Source organism: Camellia sinensis, chromosome 3 (genome assembly GCF_055761805.1).
Source record: "Camellia sinensis isolate YWXY chromosome 3, ASM5576180v1, whole genome shotgun sequence".
Lineage (NCBI taxonomy): Eukaryota > Viridiplantae > Streptophyta > Magnoliopsida > Ericales > Theaceae > Camellia > Camellia sinensis.
Window position 1 is genome coordinate 151,522,996 of NC_138963.1, and position 12,749 is coordinate 151,535,744.

The 12,749-nt window shown below is 36.4% G+C and overlaps 1 protein-coding gene across 1 annotated transcript; it reads left to right on the plus strand.

Moving 5' to 3' along the window:
• Nucleotides 1-2,608: 2,608 nt before the first annotated feature.
• Nucleotides 2,609-12,280, plus strand: LOC114298809 (uncharacterized). Its single transcript, XM_028243436.2, has 5 exons — nt 2,609-2,815; nt 3,465-3,623; nt 5,461-5,512; nt 6,946-7,012; nt 11,990-12,280. The coding sequence occupies exons 2-5, from the start codon at nt 3,468-3,470 to the stop codon at nt 12,078-12,080; spliced, it is 366 nt and encodes a 121-aa protein (XP_028099237.1). The 5' UTR covers nt 2,609-2,815; nt 3,465-3,467; the 3' UTR covers nt 12,081-12,280.
• The last annotated feature ends 469 nt before the right edge of the window (nt 12,281-12,749 follow it).

Genomic DNA, 12,749 nt, shown 5'->3' on the forward strand with positions numbered 1-12,749 from the left:
TTATGAAACTAGAATTCTTAAATTCATTTTTTATTTAGAAATTACCAGATTGGATTTACTATAGGATTTTTAATGATTTTTCAAACATGCAGTAAAATCTGTCTACGGTTTTTGATTTAATTAAAATTTTGAATAAATTCGTACAAAACTAGAATAATTATTACAAAAATTCCTGGATGAACTAGATATCATTCTTAACAACTTTGTAGAAGAAATCATCTCAAAAGTTTGAGTATAAAATTGTCTAAAAATTCATACAAAATTCTAGCAAATTTAAAAGTCATATAATCAAACCAAATAATATCTTCAATCATCTTTTTAATGTCACAAACTACACATGCAAACCTAATTTCAAAATTATATCATGATTTTATGGCTACCAATATAAAAATAACCTTCAAATATTTGATATACAAATTACAAAATTTACATACAACTAAAAAATAAAATTCTATCAAAAATTTTAGTCATTTTATTATATGAACACAAATCTAAAAATTTCAACAAATAAAAAAAAATAACAGGGTTGAGAGGGTTTTCTTACCTAGTAGTAGGATTGAAATGGTAGAATTTTTTTTTTTAAACTTCCTTGATCTTCTACTCTTTTTCTTCTTACTTAAGCATGTGAATATATATGTATATATATATATATATAGGAGTTCATCCTGACTGAGGCGCTCTCTCTCTCTTTCTCTCTCTTCTAGTCATTCTAATGAGTCCCATTAGATCTTCTGATTTCAAGATATATAATTATCCTATTCCTTGCTATTACGTGCATGCATACAAGTGTTGGGTGATTAATGACCCACACCATCACCGAATTTCTGATTTTCTTTAATTGTGTATTTGTGTGGGTTTCTTAAAATTAATTGACAAAGATTTTCCACTAAGGTATTTAGTAAGAATAATTATTATGTTGAATCCTTGTTAAAATAAATTATAAACAAAAAAATATTGAATAGCCACAAAATTATTATTCTTAACAATATTTTTGTTAGTGACTGAATTGAATTAATTTAAAACTAACTTATACACTAATATATATTTTAGATAGACTCTAGATAAAATCAATTTATTTATTTATTTTCTTCTACGAATAATTATATGCGGGTTCTCATAATGGTAGTGGAGGCATAATGATATCTATAGCGCCAATAACAATAATGGTAGAGATACATATGGTGGTTGAAGGGTTGTATTCGTTGTTGTAGCGGTGGTAATGACAGTGGAGATCATTGTGATAGTGGAATAATAGTGGTACGCATGGTTTTTAAATTGGATTAGACCGGCCGGTTCGACTGGTTGAACCGTCGACCGGTCAGGGTTTCGGTCCAGATATACCCTCTAAACCGTTCGAAATAAAAAACCGACCTATTTAGAAAGAATTGGAAAAACCAATGGTTGAGTTGCCGAACTGGTCGACTTGGTGACAGTTTGCCGGGTCAGTGAAATTGAAAATTTTGATGTAAAGATTAACTAGACGAGACGAAAGATCGAAGGAGAGATTAGTCTCTTGCCGGAAGAGCTCTACAATTTCATGCAAGCCTATTTTTTGCAAATAATCAAATAGATGCCGTTCAAACCCGCAAAAAAAAACAAAAACAAAAAAACCCAAATTTAACAATAAAAAAACAGAGAGATAGAGAAATGGGAAAAAAATCAACAAAAAGAGCAAAATTGGTGAAACCCACATGGTCCGATTGTTCCATTCTGTACAATTGGCCATGTCTGGTTATCTCAAACAATGTTTGAAAAACTGGACCAATGAGCGAATCGGAAAAGGGATCGGGTGAACCATCATCGGTTTAACCGTTAGGTTGAACCGGAATCGAATCGTGACGTAATAATATTTAAGATAATTTAATATTTTTAATTTATAATTTTATTACTTATATTTTTATTTAAATATAATTTTAATATATTTGTTACGTTACGGTTCGATTCCGTTTCAACCCGACAGTTGAACCGGTGACCCGTCTACCCGATCCCTTTCTGGTTCGTTCACCGGTTCGATTTTTAAAACATTGGTGGTACGTATGGTAACAATGACAATAGTGATGAATGTGGTAATTGTAGAAGGATGCTGGTCATAACAATAGTGGGGTGGCGGCGATAGTGAACGATGGCGATAACGATAACGACGATTGTGAAGTTATAACAATATATATTGATATTTATGTATGGGTATTTATAAATTTAGTTAGAACTAAATAAGTTTATCATCATTTAAAATTTTCTTAATTTTTAATTTTATATTTTAAGAAGTACTTAAATTTTTAAATAGTAGTTTTTATGATTATTAAATAGAATTTAATTAAATTTTTACTTAATAAATTCAGTTTTAAATACTATAAATGTTGTCGATTATGTTGATAAATCTAAGAAAAATTATATTATCATATTGTGTTTTTATGAATTAAACTAATAAAATGATCAATAATGCTAGGTAGTTCAAAATTTTGTGACTCAAATCACTCAAAACGACGTCGTTTTGAGTGTAAATGAGTGTAAAACGACGTCATTTTGACAAATGTGAGCCATTTGAGTCACAAAATGTTGAGCTACCAAACATTTTCCTAAAATGATATTAGTATGGATAAAAAATGAAGAAGGAAAAATTATTGACAATTTATTGGACATCATTTTTAGAAATTAGGGGTTTAAGTACAAATAAAAAATATTAATAATAAAAAATTGATGGTCAAACCAGAACAGAGCAAAGTGAAGATTGCCACCATAAAACCCCATTCTCATTAATCATCGGAAAGAGATCGGATCCCAACGGAGCAGCACAGTGAAAACTAGGGTTCCGGAGGTATGTTCGTGAATCTCTCTCTCTCTCTCTCTCTCTCTCTATAAGTATACATATATGTATATGGAATGGATATAGATTTCATGGTTCTGTAGAGTAAATCTAGAGAATTAGCATAGGAAAGTCCCGATTTCAGTGTCCCACAGATTGAAAATTTGAAGCCTATGTTTTTTCCATTGCTGACCACATGACCTCGTTGAGTTGGGTTTTCAATTCTGTGCTCAGAAGCTCTGTTTTATCAGCAACAAAATGTAGTTAGGGTTTCATTGTTTTTTCTGGATTACATCTAGACGGTTATTGCTTAATCATCTTACAACACTATAACAAGAGATGAACAAATTTGAAGTAAGTATTGTAAAACAATTGTTAATTTAATTTGGGTTGTGGACTTTTCTCTGAAAGGATTAATCTTTTCAGCTGTAAATAAAATTTTTGTGTCTCAAACTACCAGGGGTCATGCATGGTTATAGCCTTTCTTTAGTTGAATAGGCTGTTCCAAATTGCATCATTATGCTTTCATAGTTTATTCATATGGGTTGTCCACGGGCTCGTGAATAGTGATTGATATGGTTACTTCTTGTTGGTGTTGTTCTTAATTATTAACAGTTTAATCTAATGATTTTCTTTTTTTATTCTTTATGCAAACCTGAAGTCCATGGCAGGAACCGGGAGTTCCATGTTATATTCTCTTCTTCTATTCATTATTATTCTCTCGCTGCAAGAAATGTATAGAGGGAAGTTAGCATCATCAGAGTTGTTCACTATACTCGGAGGGTTCACCAGTTCTGTCCTCTTTGTTATGTTGCTGACTGTGAGTTAAAATGCCTCTAGTTTCGTGATTTAAAAAAAAATGATTTACTATCACTTGTTCATTCCTACCTGTGATTTGTACATTAATTATACGTAAGCATGGATATACTGATAGTACTAACTTCATTATCTGTTTTATTTTCTTTGTAATTTAATTGTCTTGCGTATTGAACACTATCCTCCTTCCTCCTCTAGGGGGGTGGCATCACATGATATTTTACCTCCGATGAATCATGTTTATTCGAAGCAAAATATTTCAGTTAATCCTCTGTTGTTGTGATCCTTTTTAATGTTTCATATAAAAAATTATTTATAATACTTTTACAACTACCTGTGGTGAAGTGTCAATTTGCATAATTTCCCGAATACAAGCACTCTTCGTAGTAATCATAATTTGTAGGCTTGAATTGGGAATTGAAAAGTTCTGCTTGTCATACTTATAAACAATTCTATTGTGTTGTTAGGTGTCACATTTATATATTTTAGTGAATAGTATTCTGACTTTGGCCTCTTTCCAAATATTGAGTGTTTGCATTGTTTATTTAGTTTTATTTATTTATTTATTTTTTGGGTACTTTTTGTTTTTATTATCATGAAATTAAGTTATATTTTTTTCTTTTCCTTCCAGGCTCAGCATTGAAGATGTTTATTGGTTGTAAATTCCTTCTATATGTATAGCTTTATATGGGATGGTTGCTTGAGTCATATGTTTTTTTTGTTTTATTTATTTATTTATTTTTATTTTATTATTATAAATATTTTCACGGTCCTATTGTTACCCACTCCGGTAATTAATTTTATTCTTAAAAAATTTAAGATTCTTTGTCAAAGACAGACAATATATATAGCTTAATCTTCTAAATGAATTTTCACATCATTGAATTTGAAAGTTTGGATATAGAAGGTTCTTTCTTCTATAAAAGTTTGTAGCTATCTTTGCACAAGTTTTATTCTATTAAGTATGGATATTGGCAGGGACATGGATACAACACAATACGGACACATTGACATAGAAATTTCCAAACTGTCACGACTTGTACATGGTGGGACGTTATGTAAATGAATATCTATTTATAAATTTAATAAAAAAATGTTCCTTATTCATATAAAAGAAAAATTACTATTGTAATAGAAAAGAATAACAACTAATTACTTTCACACTGTATTTTGAAAAATGTGGGAAGAAAAAGTCCTAATGTCTTACTTTTAGAAGTCTAAAGTATTTAAAGGGCAGTCCTTTTGCACAAGGTTCCCACCACTGCGGGGTTTGGGGAGGGGTAGATGTATGCAGTCTTACCCTTGCGTGCAGAGAGGCTAGTTTTGTGGTTTGAACACGTGATGCAAGGTCACAATGGAGTATTTATAAACTAAATTAGAAGTGCCTAGGGTTTTAAATGTTAAAAAGTCTAAACAAGCAATAAATAAATACTTATTTTCTATTTTAATCCTTTGCCTCCTTTTATTGTTATCCAACTTGTGCCAAGACACTGAATACGTCTCACGTGTCTCTAGATAGAGGATACGTGTGTCCCACGAGTGTCTAATACGTGTTCGGTATTTTGAAATTTAGCAAGTAATTCTACATGTTTGGTTGTGTGTATGAAGCATGCTAGGTGTATGTCGGATAGAATGTTCGTGTCTGACACGTGTTATAGATGTACATGTGCACTCAATGGATGTTATGATTTGGTACTTTATTGATGTTTCATATTACATACTTTGACGATTGTCTTTGCATCCTAGAAACATTATTTACATGCTTCAATTTGTTGACATCATAGATGTTATATATGGAGCTAGATATGGTATTTTGCACTCACTTGGTACGTTTCCTGCAGTTCATTGGGAATTATCAAGAAACTATTGGCATCAAGACTGGGTGGGGTGCTGGTAAGGGCAATTTTTATTTTTATTTTTATTTTTTAAAGTTCTTTTCAAAATTTTCTATTTTATGAAATTAGATTAGTGAAGTGTAAATGACAAAAAAAGGAATTTATTATTTCTATAAATTGCATATCATACTTGTCTTGAGTTTTGACCTTGAAATTCTTGAGATCATGCCTATCTTTCTGAGGTCTACGTCGGAAGTAGGAAGTAGGAAGAGTGAACTAGACAATCAAGCACAAATAGTTTGCATTTAATCACGGCAGATATCCATTTTCTCAACCAATGGTGATCAATGGGCACCTAGCCACTTGGAAATTTCCAATGGGAAGGATTTTTTGGTTAAAATGCCTAGGTTTTTATTTCATAAAAATGAGTCTATATGTTGATAAAGGTTGAGGCTTAAAAGTTCATAGATGGCAAGTTCTGAATCAAGGCCCAAGGGCCTAAACCCACAGTTCTAAGCCCAATAGCAGTGGTTTGCAGATTATGCTGCACAGATCTTGGGTTCCCAACTTATTGTTTAAAATTGTTGTATTGTTATAATCCATATCTTCTTCAAAAATGTTATTATTATTATCTTGAAAGTTTTGGCTTATGCATGCAGCGCCGGCCCTGAGAATTTAGGGCCCTAGGCGAGCTTCTAAGTTTGGGCCCTTTCCCTTGTACATACGCCCAAAAAAAAAAAAAATATTTGCTAGTGGCCACTCAAGTTTGCTTGAGTAAATTTGGGCCCCTTGTTTGTTTTTTCAATTGGACTAATTTTTTTATTTGTTTTTAATATAGGCCTGCAACATGTTTTTATTTGGGCCTTTTATAGTGGGCTGTGCTATTTTAGTGGGCTTCTATTTTAGTGGGTTGTTTTGTTTTTGAGGGCTTCTAACAATAATTGGACTTTATTTAAAACTTGATAGTATAATGGATCTTTAAAATTTGGGGCCCTATTTTGGGCCAAATTTTGGGGGCCCTAGGCACAAGCCTTACTCACCTTAGCCCAGGGCCGGCCTTGTATGCATGCAACAATTACTTCTGATAAAATTGTTTACTTAGTTCAATCTAAAACCGGTTTTCTCTTAATTAATTCCTATCCTATGTTACATGCACTTTTCTAAATGTATGAAGCACTTAGGTTAGGGTAAGGGATATGATTCCGACAAGTGTAATTGGACATTCACCTAGTACGCATATTTAGTAGTTTGAGTTTTAACATTGCATGCTACCCCAAATTATGCATGAAATGCTTTTCGACACCTTTTGAACACCATTTTATCACTTTAGAAAATAAAAGAAGCATATTAAGAAATGTGAATACTTTCGTAACATAATTCCTATCTAAGCAAAAATGAAGCAAAGGATAGTTACTTTGCAGTAGTGGCTATTTAATGAAGTATTAGTGCTCTTCAATAAAATACTAATTGCTATTTTTCCCCCCTTTGCAGTTATATTCGCCGAGGCAGTTGCACTTATTGCTGCTAGCACTGTTCATCGAGTTTGTATCACAACATGGTAAATTGTGATTCATGCTTTAATTGTATAGACTACGTTTCAGTGAAAATGTAAATAATAGTGTAGGAAAGGAAAATGCCATTATTTGTGACTAATTGCTATAGCTCTCGTCATGATTGATGTGGCAAGGGCCCTTCTTAATTAGGAAATGAATATTAATGTGATTTTAGGTTTCAAAATGAAAGGAAAAATTGGTAAGCCACATAAAGCTATGATAAAGGGTCATAACATGTAGTTTGTTATTTATAAAAGCCTTGACATAGGAAAAAATGAGAGCAAATTTACATTAGCTTAATTTAGAAACTTTAATCCTAAAAAAAATGTGCTCCGCAATTTTAGGAACGTAAATATTCCCGGTTAGGAAAGAAGTTGGGCCACGCCGGCGGATTCTTTTCCTCAGCGGCCGGTCGTTCGAGTTTGAGGAGGCGTCGAAGGGAGTGGACAGGAAATGCCGGATATCCATTGTTGAGAGGGGGGAGGGGTTACGATGGGCGATGGTGCTCAATGGCTCGGAAGCTCGTTGGATTGTGGCCAGAATGAGGTTTGCTTCTAAGGAACCCAGTAGCCTTAAGTTTTGGGGTCGTCTAAGTGGGGGTAGTCGGACTACAGCAGTCTGGGTACGAGGCAAGGACCCAGGGGGGTCGTCGTTTCAAGTAGTGGTCATTATAGGGAAGCAACGACAATAGACATACTTGTATCTGCGTTCGGTGATGGCTGGGAAAGGGGTGGAGCTGGTTGTCGACGGCTTTGGGCTACGCGATGAGAAGGTCTTGCAATCCACTAGCTCCAGGAAGGTAACGTCCAATTCTAGGATAGTGTTTTCAACTACCGACTATGACTCTGAAGGGGATGTTAGTTCTGCGGTGGAGGTGGATTGGTTCTAGATCTTGGATAGGTCGCTGGTGGGCAAGATGGGGAGGTTGGGTGGCAAGGGCTTGAGTTTCGCAATTATCTCTGACTGGGTTGGGTGTTGGTTGCAGCATTCGGGGAAGGTAGAGGTGCGACCCCTGGGAGATATAGCTTCTTGTTTGTTTTGCCCACTAGAAGTGAGGTGGAAGCATTGTTGCGACGGCGGTGGACAGTGGAGGGGTGTGATATACTGTTGAAGTGGTGGTCACCACTGGCTCTCTACATCTTAGGGAAGACATTGCGGCCTGAGAAGAGTGTGTGGATTCAGGTGATGGGTCTACCTATTTAGCTTCGTGGGGACGAGGTGTTCCGTATTATCGGCGACCGGTGTGGTGGCTTTGTCGAGGCGGATGAGTCGTCGGTGGATCTAGGTTCAATTCGGATACGTGTGTGATGCTTCGAGAATATGCCGTCGCGAGTCTCCGTCCGATGGGGGGATATGGTAGTTTTCGCTGCTAGTGTGGGTAGAGGTAGATTTGGTGGTGGAGCTGTGATCGCCAGCAACCGAGAAAAATGGGGTATCTAGGTTGTACAAGGCAATGAGGGATTTTGGGCAATCAGAACAGGGATTTCAGCCGAGATTGGGGGTGAATGAATATTTGCACAGATTTAGGGGAGAGGAGAGACCCATGGGGTTTCGGGGCAATACCACCCAGCTTGTGGGGGTGGCGGTGGGCCACCAAAGGGGGTCTAAGACAAGCCCAGGAAACTCGTATAGGAGAAACGGGCCAACGTAGGTGGGCTGTGATAAAAAATTAGGGGACTCAATGGGGGGGCCAAGAAGATAAGGGGGTGGGCTCCTTAGCTTGTGTTTCAAGCCCAAAAGGGGGTGGTGATTTGGGTCATCCTGGGCAACCCAAACTTTTTGTGGATCTTATTGTGGGTCGGATTGACAATGGGGTGGGTCGTAGGGCTACATGCGATACACACCCAAGCGAGATGGGTCGGACGGTTTCAACTGGAGCTGGTGCCCAACGCCGATGGTCTGAGTCACTGTTCGGGCTGGAGTTGGTGGTCCACTGTGACCCATTGGCAGGTTGGAAATGCCAATATCTTTCGAAAGGCGGGCGGTTGACATTGATTAAGAGTGTGTTGAGTAGCATCCCCACTTATTTCATGTTGGCCCATGTTATTCTAGTGTCGGTAGCGCAACGGTTGGAGAAGCTTCAGAGGGATTTTTTGTGGGGCAGTGGCAGTGATGATTTTAGGTATCATTTGGTTGATTAGGGACAAATCTGTCAACCCAAGCAAGCTGGAGGGTTGGGGGCAAGGAGGTTGGTGACTTTTAATCGAGCCCTGTTAGGGAAGTGGTTGTGGTGCTTTGCTTTAGAGCCTCACAGATTGTGGCTGCAGGTGATGGCTTCAAAATATAGGGTGGGCAGCGGGGGTTGGGTTTCAAGGTCTGTGTCCTGTGCTTATGGGTGTGGTTTATGGAAAGGGATTTGGCTGGAGAGGGTGGAGTTTTGGAAGGGGGTAGGGTTTAAGATGGGGGATGGGATTAGGATGAGGTTCTGGAAAGACAGGTGGTGTGGGGAGGGTGTGTTGCGACGGATCAGGACGCTTCAGTGGCTTCCTATTTGGGTGGAGGGGGTGTGGTGGTCTGGGATATTCAATTACGGCAGGAGGTTCAAGATTGGGAGGTTGCTCAGCTGGTGGAGTTGTGGGGTTTCTTATATAGTTTGGGGACTGTTGGGATGGGACAAGATGTCGTGGTGTGGAATGAGGTGGGGGCAAAGGGACGTTTCACAGTAACATCACTTTATCGGGGGTTGATGGGGGATGGTGGTAGGGTCTTTCCTTAGACAAGTGTTTAGGTTCTGGGGGTTCCGACTAGGGTTGCCTTTTTCATGTGGACGGTTGCCTTAGGTCGGAATCTCACGTTGGATAATTTGATACGGTGGGGGCATATCCTAGTGAATCAGTGTTGTATGTGCTGCGGAAATAGTGGATCATTTGTTTCTTCATTGCTTGGTGGTTTCGTCTTTGTGGGGCTTTGTTTGTTCACTATTTGGGGTTGATTGGGTTTAACCGCAGGGGGTGTTGGATTTCTTTTGGGCTTGGCGGGGCGTTCGTCTTGGGCGGCGGCGGCGGCGGCAACGCCCGGGAGGGGGGGGGGCGGTTTGGTTATTGGTACCGTTCTTTTTGATGTGGTTACTTTGGTTAGAGTGGAATAGACGTACCTTTTTAGAGGTTTCTCGTGGTGTTTCTTGGTTACAGAATCGTCTTCTTGTAGTTATGTATAGTTGGTTGGAGAGTAGAGTAGATTCGGATTTATTTATGTTTCTAAATTTTTTAGATGAGGTGATTGGTTAGCCCTTGTCTTTTTTGGTTTCCCAATCTGGGGTGGTCTTCTTGTTTTGGTTGCATTATCTTGATACTTTCTTAATAATATTTGCTTATTTATCAAAAAAATAAAAAAATAAAAGCCCTGACATAGGGTGACATAGGGCATTTCTCTGTATGGAATTTTAAAGAGCATAAATGTGCCGGACTAAAATGTGTTGGTGTTTACATATAAATGATTTATGGCGATGCAGATGCATATATGTTATGTGAAAGCATTGGCACATTCTTTTTTCAAAAGTATCTGCTCCCTGTAGCGACTTGCTTTTATATAATCTTGTATTTATTAACAACGAAGGGGAAAGAGTGGTGATACCTTTTTGATTATTACATTGCTTGGACTATGCGACAAAATGGACTGAATAGGAGGATTATCGAAGGAGGTGCAATTTTTTTTTATTGATTGAGTATTTGAAAAGTATCAATGGTGTTTGATCTTCTGATATCACAGATGTCATTTGCAAGGAATAGAGTTTCATATATTTCAATGTCATAGGTTTAATGTCAGATATGCTAAAGAAGAGAGATATGGCTCCTTCCAATTGCATTTGCGTTTGTTTGTTTGCTTGACAATCATATTTTCTTCAAATCAAATTTGTCTAGAAGAAACATAAGAAAAGTTAATTTGAGCTTTGAGAAAATAAGGTACGTTTTCAGTACTAAGTTTCGTAATAATTCTCAATGAGAGCTTGTGAAGCTACCTTTTGCTTTCAATTATTTAGAGGAATGAAAATGAAGAAATGTTTGCATGGGCAGGGAAAAGAGAAATATGTTCCTTCATTCTAAAACTTTCGCTGATGTAAATTGTTATTCTGTTTCAAGGTAGTGTAGAGGCATTGATTGTTTCTTTATGCTCTTGTAATTAGGAGTAAAGAACATTAACTAGTTTACCAATAACACACCAACTAGATATAATATTATGTGGGACTCATGTTAATTGATGGAACTCACATGTATGTCTTATGTATCAATTGGTGTGTTCGTTGTTATACTAATTAGGCCTTGTTTAGGATAAACTAAAAAAGTAAAAAAATTACTAGAAATGCTAAAAACTCTATACTATTCAAGGATAGCTTATTGGGGAAGCTACTAAGACAGAATTATTATTTTGCCCTTTCATTCAACTCTCTAAAAAGTCAAAATGTCAAAAGGGTAAAATTGTTATTTTGATTTTACTATAATATTTTATTACATATCTTTTCGTAAAAAGTCAAATAGTTATATCAGCCTCCGTTTGGGAAGTGGGTTGGCTTTTTGGTTTTTTGGCTTTTTTGGCTACTTTAGCCTGGGCTTAAAAGTTTGGTTTGGGAAGGGTTTTTTGACCTTTTGGCTTTTTTGAGTTTTTTTGTGAGAGAAGAATATAATTATTATGGGTTGGATGTGATGTTTTGTTTGTTATGGCTAAAATAGCCTATTTTGTTTTTTGTGGCTAAAATAGCCAAAAAAACCTGCAAACCCACTTGCCAAACACAGGCTCAAACATACATTTTTTTTTTCTGTACTTTTTTTAACCAAAAAGTCAAAAAGTGCATTTATATAGCATATCCCAAACAATTACTTAGTGTTTGTAGCATTACTGGGTAATTAATGAGTGAATTATGTTGTGGTTTCTACATCCACCAAACTTAAAACACTCTCAGAGCAAAATAAAATATTTATGAAAAAAAGCAAAAGAAGTGGAATTGCTTATGATGCTATACTAATGTTGTTGGTATTCCAATGCAGCTTCTTGTTTTCTGCTGGACTGCTCTATGAGGTTAACAAGCTTTCAGGGATGATGCTTTCCAGAAGTGAATCTAAAACGAGAAGGCACTGAGGAACATTTTGCTCTTTCAGGGATTTTGTTACGTTTATCTAGATTAGGATTTGTACCTTCAAAACCTTAATATGAGTTGTATTGGATAGATAAGTTTTGGATTTTAAGCTGTTGGGGTTCCTGGCACAGTCAATCTGAGCATGGTTTTAAAGGAACTTGATATCACATAAGGCAGCATCGTCGTTGGCTGTTTATTCTGATGTTTTTGGTTTTTGAATTTGTCAAGAGAAGGGAAGCATTTCCCTAAATAAGCCAAAATAGTAAGTCAATTTCCAAACTAAGCCTAGTTTTTAAAGAATTCCCAAAATAAGCTAACTCGCGGTTCATAATCGCGATTTCAACATATTTCCGCCTGTTCCGCGTGTAAGTGGGGAAATCTTAAAATTGTGGTTGCAAAACACGCTTTTGATTAATAAATCGCGGTTACAAAACGCGCTTTTAATTAATTTTTTTTTTTCCTTTGAACTTGCTGTTACAAACCACGATTTTATCCAAAAAAAAATTTGTTCTGAATTAGTTGTTTATAACCACGACTTCATCAAAAAATATTTTTCTTCTGAACTCGCTTTTTCTAACCACGATTTTATCAAAAAATTATTCTTCTGAACTCGCTTTTCCTAACCACGATTTTATCAAAAAACATTTTTCTTCTGAACTCGCTCTTTCGAA

Bases quoted from the DNA above. Each gene is read 5' to 3' on its own strand.
- LOC114298809 (XM_028243436.2), top strand. From the start codon at position 3,468: ATGGCAGGAACCGGGAGTTCCATGTTATATTCTCTTCTTCTATTCATT. The intron at 3,624-5,460 runs GTGAGTTAAAAT...CGTTTCCTGCAG, and splicing joins TCTTTGTTATGTTGCTGACT to TTCATTGGGAATTATCAAGA. The intron at 7,013-11,989 runs GTAAATTGTGAT...ATTCCAATGCAG, and splicing joins CGAGTTTGTATCACAACATG to CTTCTTGTTTTCTGCTGGAC.